At 54.3% G+C, this 9587-nt stretch overlaps 2 protein-coding genes across 2 annotated transcripts; both read left to right on the forward strand.

Annotated features, from left to right (window-relative positions):
* Positions 1-2081: 2081 nt before the first annotated feature.
* On the forward strand, positions 2082-2864 carry LOC119314528. The gene has a single exon (XM_037589236.1). It carries the CDS (start codon positions 2141-2143, stop codon positions 2645-2647), a length of 507 nt encoding a protein of 168 aa, XP_037445133.1. The 5' UTR covers positions 2082-2140; the 3' UTR covers positions 2648-2864.
* A 5476-nt stretch (positions 2865-8340) lies between these two features.
* Positions 8341-9102, forward strand: LOC119314529. Its single transcript, XM_037589237.1, has one exon. The coding sequence runs from the start codon at positions 8396-8398 to the stop codon at positions 8861-8863; it is 468 nt and encodes a 155-aa protein (XP_037445134.1). The 5' UTR covers positions 8341-8395; the 3' UTR covers positions 8864-9102.
* Positions 9103-9587: the final 485 nt, after the last annotated feature.

Consider the following 9587-nt stretch of genomic DNA (forward strand, 5'->3'; position numbering starts at 1 on the left):
CTCGCCGGCCCTTTGCCCTTCGGGTCGCCGGCGCTGAGGTAGCCGTCCGCTGCAGGAGGTGGGTTTACGTCGGAGTTGGACCCATCATTAGAGGAGGAATCGAAGATGATGATGTAGCCTTGCAAGCACCGGACGATGTGATTCTGCTTGCGCTTGAGCTTGGCCACCCTCGCCACCTCCGCCGCCTCACGCTAGGTGGCGTTGATCCTCCGAAGCCGCTGGGTGTCCATCTCCACCGTGGTAAGTGACCGACGGTACACCCACTGAAGGAGTCGGTCCTCCTTGTCGGGCACCGACATCACGCGGTGGCGACGGGCAAACTGCGCAGTCGTGTTGGACGCGCCCCTCATCTCCCTTTGCCCTCTACCTCTCGCGGCGGGCGGCGTGTGCCATCGACTCTGGAGTCTGCATCCGCGGCGCCAATGAAAGTGACCGTGGACAAACGCCAAGCGGAAGTGATGAACGTGCCTGGGCCGTCTCATACCCACCGTATATTTGGGCTGGATATGAGGGATGACGGTTAGCCCATGCGTTTGTCCATGGTTTGAGAACTCCGATTAATTCTTTTTTTTTTTGGCCGATCAGTGACCGGACAGGCTTGGACGGTTAATACGTGTTTAAAAGATCCGGCTGTAGATGCTCTTATGCGAGTGTAGTAGACAAATGCAGCAATTTGTAGACCCGCGTCTATACGGACAGAGCTCAACCACGATGATGAGCTGTTGCAAATCCAAAACGATCGACAAGGTGTTGCCAGAAACAAAAACAAACAGGAACCCTAGTAGGAGTAGCCCCCGGTGCGCTGCCAGCTGCCCCGCCGGCCGCCATCGTCGTCACCCCTGACCCCTCCCACCATAGCCGTCGCGTGCCGCGTCGCGCGTGCGGTGTTTTCCATAGCGAATCTGTCCTTCATGTGTTTGTGAGTGGCTGGAGTGCTGATCATGCCCACTGAAGCCAGACACAGAGCAGTACTACTAGTAACAACGATCGTGCATGCGATCCTTCACGTACACATCGCCGGCGGGCTCCATGATACCTTCCTTCGCGCAGAGACTCCATGAACCAACGTACATGGGCACCAGTAAATAGGTTTGGTGCTGATGGACAATGCCATTAAGGTGACCGATATGCCGCCCATGCCACTGTGTCGAACATTCAGAGGTCCGCCGCATTTCAAGCGGAGCTGAGGCGATCCCACGGCCGGCGGCTGCCGCGTCACGTCGACGAGGTCCTAGTCGTGCCAACCAGACAATCACCGGCCAGGGTCTGAACATTCGGACATATTGGTTCCTTTTTCCTGGCACCGTCTTTTCAGTGTGCCGGAAACGGTTTAATGCCACAGATGGGCGGCACCTGGGCTACACACAGTTTTAGGAGCCACGCTGCTAGAGTTACATCAATGGCCCTGTTTGGATACCCTAACACAATTAGTTAAAGTTAGAGTTATTTTTTAACCCACTCTAATCCAAATAAGCACCTCTTCATCGGGATAGTTGGGTTAGATGGAACTAACACACTCTAACCCTTCCTGTTTGGATACTTTGGATTATTTAAGCCTCCAACTAACCCAAACTAGCTCTAACCCCGTGATCCAAATAGGACCAATGCTTATGCTTCTATACGACGGTTTTTCTAGACAACAAATTATGAATCGTGCGTTTCAACAGAAATAACAGTATGTTCCAATTCGTTGGTGAGGAAATCTTTGGTCATGAGAAATCTTCACTAAATTAGCAGTAGTTGTCAATGGTTTAGTTCGGACGGAGTAATTTTTTGCAATACCTGCATAATAGCACCATGCTACTTAATAAATTGACCAGATTTTGACAAAAGATATTCAAAAAATTTCTTTTTTGAGTAAAATATATTCAAAAAAAAAGTTGGCATGAGTCCTATAATATTGGGGGGTGGACCTACCTGCCTTGAACCCAGGACCAAGTCCGGTGTGCTGCTGTCTAGGCCCACAGCTCAGACGCCCACTGCTTTATGCCCGAACCCCTGCTCTCCCCAGAATACCCCTCCACTTCTATATACCTCTATATAGTGCGCCAAACCCGCGGTCCTTTCAGTTCACTCGAACTCCCCCAAACCAGCAGCAAAACCACCACTCCAACGCTTGCACTCCTCGATCTATTCTCTCATGGCGACGGCAACTGCGAGTAGGCCCAGCGGGCCGGTCCTGTCGATTCCCAGCTACTGCTCCGCCTCGCCCACCCGCGTCAACCTGCCCGCCGGTGGCGCCACACGCTCGCCGGGCAAGTCCGTCAGCGTCTCGTCCTCCTCCCCTGCCCCTGCCGGCGCCGCCGCCAGCAAGGGCCGTCGGTCCTGCATGTGCTCCCCGACAAACCACCCGGGCTCTTTCCGGTGCAGCCTCCACAAAGAGCGCAAGCAGGCGGCTCCATCTTGCAACAGCAAGCCCGGCTCCCCGCCGTCCATCGGCAGCGCCGGCTCGAAGCAGATGGGAAGCGCGCTGGTGCGGCTTGTCCCCATGGAGAGCGGGCACTGGGCACGCAGGGCGCTCGCGCCGTCCCCCGCGGCGCAGCAGTCGCTCCAGCACCGGAGGCGCGTGGGCCGGTCCCGTCCCCGGCCGAGCCGGCTCTCCGCTGTGTCCATGTCCGGCGACCGCGCCGGGGACAACCACCAGTAGACCAACGTCAACATGCCATATAGCAAGATAAAGTAGATGGGGAAAAAATCCCGTAAGAATTCGAGTTTTAGACCAAATTCTCGGTTCCCGCCTGGCCAATTAGCCAGCTCGTAGATTTACATAGTCATAGAGTGAGCCTCTTCGTCCTCTCTGCTCCGCTGTGTACAACTCCCTCTGGTTTTGGATATGGATAATCATGAGTTACAAATTGGAGACACATACATGCATCTAATCTGTCCCGTGGCCGGAGGCCTATCCATTCCGGATCATGGATGATTTGCCGCAACAACTTTCTGCTTTTGTTCCTGTCTCTGGAGTGTGGATGCGTCTCGCCCCTGTTTTGGTTTTGGATAAGCTCCGCAAGAGGTCAGTGGCGTCTCGCCGGCGCTTCCTCCGTCACGCGGGCGGCACCCGTGGCCCCAGCCGGACGGTTCAGGCCAGCAACTTGGAGCACGAGAGCAATCCCCCGATTCCGACGAGGTTTCTGTAGGATTTCATGATCCCAGCGATGAAGGAAGTGAGGCTGCCGCTGAACCAATGTTTTTCTGTGTGTGTATTTTACTGTTGGCGCGACGGACGACCTAGCAGTTGGAAATCCCCGCTCCAACTCTTCAACTTGCGGAAGAAGATGAAGATGTTGGAAGACCGGTGGGCGCGCACAGCTGGCCAGCTTCTTGTCAGTTGTCACCTTTTGGATTGGCGCCATGTAGTACGTTAGTTGGCTCTTGTCTCTCTTTCAAGTGCAGTGCGTGCGGTGCTTCTTTTTCTATACCGACGAAAAATATCAGTGCCTTTTTAGACGAACGAACGGAATACTGACAAAAACTCAAAAACACGAATTAATCATTAGCTATTTTCTGCTCAAAACTGGCTGCTTTTGTATGAACAGCCGGCATATGCGTCGAACAGCCGACAAGCCAAACCCAAGTGGAGTTGCTGAGAGTGGAATACATATAACGAACTCGTTGAATATCTGACGATCCAGTTGGTACGGCACTGCTACTACCCCCAACAAACTCGTTAAAAATCAGGCGGGCATTCGCAGATCCAAAGTAGAAACTCTGGAGCGTCGGCGTCGAAGACGGCCGAGAAGGTCAACAGAACGCATGACCCGTCGGAATAACTCGATCGCGACATGCACCGCCGGAGGCCGAATTCGGTCGCACGCGCGGACGCACAAATGGACTTGATCGACGCTCTCGAAGGATTCGAAGGAAGGTCGGTCTCTCTTGCCACTGACACGACATGATTGCCCAAGCGCGAGGGCACGATCGAGTCATTGCACAGTCACTCGGGCTGGAGTTATTCTGTGATCTGCCTGACAAGGAACCAGGAGAAGTTCAGTGCCGCTTCAACTAGGCAATCCGCGGTAGAAGTTTCTGCAGATGCTCTGATAAGATTTTGCTGGGAGATCGGGGGCTGGGAATTGACTTAGCAGTGGTGTGCAGTGGCATGTACCCGTCGTGTTCTTTTTGACCTGCAACGCCGGTTCTTTGCACTAGTTCTAAGTTCAGAGTGTGCAACATAAATTCAGTTTCCCTCGGGCGCAGGGTGTTGGACTTGGGGGACCGGACAGTTTATTTAGCAAGACATGATGAGTGATGATCTGGAATTGCTAATAGCCTGTAGGCGGGGCGATGTCAACCGTGTGAATTACGGTCCGAACTTCTGACTTTGTGCATCTCGATCAAGGAAAACTGTTTCAGAAGAAGCACTAGGGTAAATGTTTCATGAAAAAAATGTGCAAGATTTCAGATCGGGTTGGACATAGGTATACATAGGGGGTATGCATTGCTCGCTTGATGACAGTGAATCTTTTCTCCTCATAAATTCATTATGTTTCTCCTAAAAGTTTTGCTAGCTCCTCGGGAAGCTAATTAATTGTTGTGGCTGATCACGGAGATTACCACGTGTAGTTGGTTAATATCGGGAGGATATGCAAGTTTTGTATACCTGGTCTTTCTAGAAGATTTTTTTTACGGGAAACTTTCTAGATGAAACTGAAATCAGATATCTGCAGGAACGGCGGATGCATGCGGAAATTTTATCTCAATTTACATGTCGACGTATCGCTATTCTGCCTCTCACCGACGGACGAGACTTGCCTGCTCCCCCGGCGTGTGCCCATCCGTGCTCCCGCGTATGTGGCTTGATTTGATTGGAAGAAAATAAGGTCCGGCCCCACCCCTTAAAATCAGGGGGAGATGTTTAGATTAGAAAGAAAAAAGAAAAAAAGACAACCGTAAGATGAAGTGGAAGTATGGATGGGAGCATGGAAAGTGAGCAGGCAAGCCGGATCCCTCACCGACTCGCTGAGTTGATCTACACCAAGCGTGATCCTGACGACAGGAACCGCGACAAACGCTTAATTTCCCTGCGCATCACCGTGTCCCTGTTACGTCGTGGATCCATGTCGTCGTCGGCCGCGATTAAATTTCTGGATCTTTTGCTGACGAGAAAACTTGTTAATTAATCGTACATGTGGGTGTACGTGGCTGGTGTCAGGTTCAGTATATGTCGTTTGGTGGTAACTTTTTGTGATTTACATTGTTGTCGTGTCATTAGCGTGCACACATGCATGGAATGCAGGCTTCAGCAGCTCATGGTCGGCACGAACAGCAGTAAATAAATCGCCTCGGCCAGCTTTGACAACCGGACCGCCTTCTAAACTACTCGCACTACAAAGAGAGACAAAATAATGCAGGCACGAAACGTAAATTAAATATGAAAGGGTGAATAATTGTGAGGACATCGCGCTGGCTTCTGTCTCTGCTCAACAAAATATTTGCTATCGGAGTTGTAGGTTATGGAGCAAGGGGAGGGTACGTGCATGCATGGTTTCTACTGGTTGCCTGCCATGCATGGTGGATAGTCGATGCACGTGGCGTCTCTTTCAGCGCGCGCGTGTAGCTAGCTAGATCGAGCTAGTAGCGTCGGAGCTGACCAGGACGGGATAACTGCCTCGCCGACCGGCCAGTTCGGTCCGGCACGTGGTCCTCCGTTTGGCTCTTGCCGGAACCGGGGGCAATGCCACCGGCCAACCGAATGCCGTCGCCGTCGAACCTTCCCGTTCTGTGCCACGGCCGCACTGGCCGGTGGCTCGACTGCGCACGCCAGGGTCTACTACGTGCCTATGTTGCTTCACTTGTAACAGAGCCAGCGGGCTAGGATGATTTACCACCGATTGCATACGTGCATCTCAGGATATCACGCTATATCGAGATTGGGTCGGTCCAGGCTTAGACCAATTGGATACACGCAGCGCGTGCTTTGGCCGAAATGGATTAGTAAGATCTTCCTCTTTCAAAACATATCAACGAGATTCTTCTAAGTGCAGCATCCGGTTCGGCTCGTCCCTTTTAGTATCTCCCACGATCAACTTTTGTTTTTGAGGTCTTCTATACTATTTTATCATTTTTCCAAAACCGGGCAGACAATCATATATATTTGCGCGCAATCAAGCGAAGAATATGTTCAACAATAAGCGCAGCACGATTTGAAGATCCACCACCAAGCTCCGCATGATTGATGCACATGTTTTGCACAAACGGATCTACATTTTGGAACTGTCTATCAGCAGGCCATGTGATCAGGGTATGTATGTGTCAACCGCCGTGCGTGGTGCAGCGCATGGAGCCAGGCAACGACAGCTCGGCTCGGCAGGGCTAAGAGCATCTTCAACGGCTGCGCGAAACGACGCGTGCGCGCTAAACGCAGCCTTTAGCATGCGCGGGGCGTTTTGCCGCGCTTCAGCGGCGGCGGGAAAACCACGCGCGCGGAAACCGCTTGCGGGCGCGCGAAAAGGCGCTAGCTCGCGCGTCATTTTTGCGCACCGCTTCCGGCGCGCCTATAAAATGTGACGCGCGCCACGCGCCTCTCCAAGCCTCCTCTTCTCCTCTTCCTCTCTTTGGCACGCGCCGCTTCAGCGCCCGCGTCCGGCTACCGCGGCGTCCGCCTGCGCCCCAACGGGGCTACTACGCGGAGATGCACTCCGGCGATCTCCGGCTCGGCCTCGGCACGTACGGGACGGCGCGCGAGGCCGGCTACGCGTACGACGCGGCGGCGTGGCGCCTAGGCCGGCCGCGCGGCCAGATGAACTTTCAGGATGTCTACACGCTCCAACAAGCGCTCGACCGTGCCCCGCCGCCGCGTCTCAACACGGCATAAGACCGTGCGGAGCACAACGAGCGGCAGCGCCGCCTCCTCGTTGCCCAGGAGGACGAGCGGGTCATGACGGAGTGGCGCCACCGCCACCCGGAGGACGTCGCCTACGAGCAGGCCTACTGGGCAAGGCATCGCGAGGAGGACACGCGAAGGCGCCGCGAGGCGCGGTTGGACAGGCGTCGGCGCAAGGCGTTGGCGAACGCGCAGTCCGATCTCATTGCAGCAGGTGGGCAGTCGTTCTTCACGCCGAACGATGATCTGTGGTTGGACATCTGGCTGGATACCTCGGACGACACCGCCGAGGAGGATAATGGTGATGATAGTGATGATAGTGACTTAGAGTAGTTTTTTTATGCAATATATCTATTTTTCAATGCCTGCATTTAGTTTAAAATGAGTGAGCGCTGCATTTTAGCGCGGCTGCTGTAGCGGGCGTAGCGCGCCGCGCCAAACCAGCCATTGCGCGCGCCGCATATGTGTTTTTTGCGCGCGACCGGCGTCTGTTGAAGATGCTCTCTGTTGCTAATCTAAACGACAAGGTGTGGGCAGAAAACGTAAACAAAATGAACCCTAGTAGCGCCCGCCCCAGAGCGCTGCGTGCGCCAGCTGCCGCGGCCGGCCGTCGCCACGCACCCTCCCAATCCTTGGCACGCAGCGAGGTCGGCCATGTGCGCGCGGCCGGCCGTCGCCACGCACCCTCCCAGTCTGTGTCCGTGGCACGCCGCGAGGCCGGCCGACCATGTGCCGCGGCCTGAATAGCCGTTTCGCGCGGCGTCGGGATGTGGTGACCGTGCGCATGTGCGCGGCCGTGACATGAACAGTGCTGTTTTTTTAGCACTAGATCTGCATATGGGTTGAAAAAACGGAACACCAGAACTGTCCTTTACTGCGTTGTCAGTGACTGGATTGCTGATTATGCCCACAGAATCACAGAGGCAGTGGGCACGGTGTGTTAAACAGAGGAGCATGCAGTACTGCACAAGAGTACACGACGATAATATCCACCGGCATGCATGTTGCCAGGGACGGACTTTCACAGTGAAACAACCAAGATCAAAAGACGGGAAGAGGAAGAGAGAGCGAAAGAGGGAGTGAAAGAGACGGCCACGATCGATCGTCCGGTCGACCAGAATCAAAGGAAGCGAGACGCAGTAGCAACAGTTATCTCGATCCCTTCCTTCGCGCGGACTCCACGGACAAACATTGGCGGGCGTGAGTGAACAGATTCGGCGCCGATGGACACTGCCATTACGGCGACTTATGCCGCCGATGCCGGTGTGTCGAGCGTTCAGAGGCCGGCCGCGTTTCAAGCAAAGCCGTCCGGGCCCACTGAACCCATTCCTAAAATATTCTGAACCCATTCCTGTGTGCTAGCCGTCCGGGCCCACTGCTTTACGCCCGTTATTAACCCCGGTTAGTTAGTTAACCCGACCTTAACCCAGTTCCCAACCCATGAATTTACCAGAATACCCCTCCCGGCTACATAAATCCCGCCCAACCCGCCCCCTTCTCTCAAGTCTCCAAAACCTGCAGCCATCTCCTCCGCGCACCGGATTCCATCCACTCTAATCTCTCCAATCTCTCATGGCGACGGCCACCGCGAGTCGGCCCAGCGGCCCGGTCCTGTCGATCCCCAGCTACCGCTCCGCCTCGCCCACCCGCGTCAACCTCCCCGCCCGCTCGCCCGGCAAGTCCGTCAGCGTCTCGTCCCCGTCCTCCACCAGGAGCCGTCGATCCTCCTGCATGTGCTCCCCGACGAACCACCCGGGCTCCTTCCGCTGCAGCCTCCACAAGGAGCGCAAGCAGGCGGCCCCCGCCGGCAGCAGCAACAGCAGCAGGCCGGCCTCCCCGCCTTCGCCGCCGTCCACCTCGAAGAGCACGGGCGGCGCTCTGGCGTGGCTCGTCCCCATGGGGAGCGGGCACTGGGCACGCAGGGCGCTCGCGCCGTCCCCCGCGGCGCAGCAGTCGCTGCAGCACCGGAGGCGCGCGGGCGGGTTCCGCCCCCGGCCCAGCCGGCTCTCCGCCGTGTCCACGGCCGGCGACAGCCAGTAAACTAAACGAACAGCGTCGACATGCCGTAGCAAGATAGTAGAGTACTAGTACTACAGTACATAGGAAAGAAATTGCCAGAAGAATTGGAGTTTTTAGAACCAATTCGATTGATGAGCCCGTCCGTAACTGTACAGAATGCGTTTTTCCAGCATGCATGAATGGCGTTAATTGAGATTCAAGAAGCAAATCAATCACTGTTTGAGCTTACGGGTCATTCATGATAATGAATTTCAGAGTCCCTTCTCTGCGTGTGGGTTTATTAATCAGTATTTGGAGGAGGTAAAACTGACGAAGATTCAGAAACAAACAGTACAGCCACGACGCAGGCAGTTCAGGTTCAGAAGAAGTGGTTGCCTCCTGAGACGGTGTTGGCCAATTGAAAATGTTGATGCTGGGGCATTGCAGAGCACATAAGCTTGTTAGACTGCAAAGAAAATCTCCTGCTTGCCCAAGGCACCTGGGTACTCGCATGTTAACTTTGCAGATGTATTTTCAATTGTTAATGAACCAATGATGCAACATTGATGCTTGAAACAAAAATAGACCAGGTCATCGGTTAACGTACAAGAAGTTCACCTGCTAAATAGACCAGGCCAATGCATCTCTACAAGTTCAGAAATGAAACGGTCAAATTAAACCCCGCGATATTTAGTATGCCAAGTTGGTTCTTGAAACAAAATTATTAATTCCTACGATATTTCCATATGAGATTTGTCGATCCGTC

This window comes from Triticum dicoccoides, chromosome 6A, assembly GCF_002162155.2.
Source record: "Triticum dicoccoides isolate Atlit2015 ecotype Zavitan chromosome 6A, WEW_v2.0, whole genome shotgun sequence".
Lineage (NCBI taxonomy): Eukaryota > Viridiplantae > Streptophyta > Magnoliopsida > Poales > Poaceae > Triticum > Triticum dicoccoides.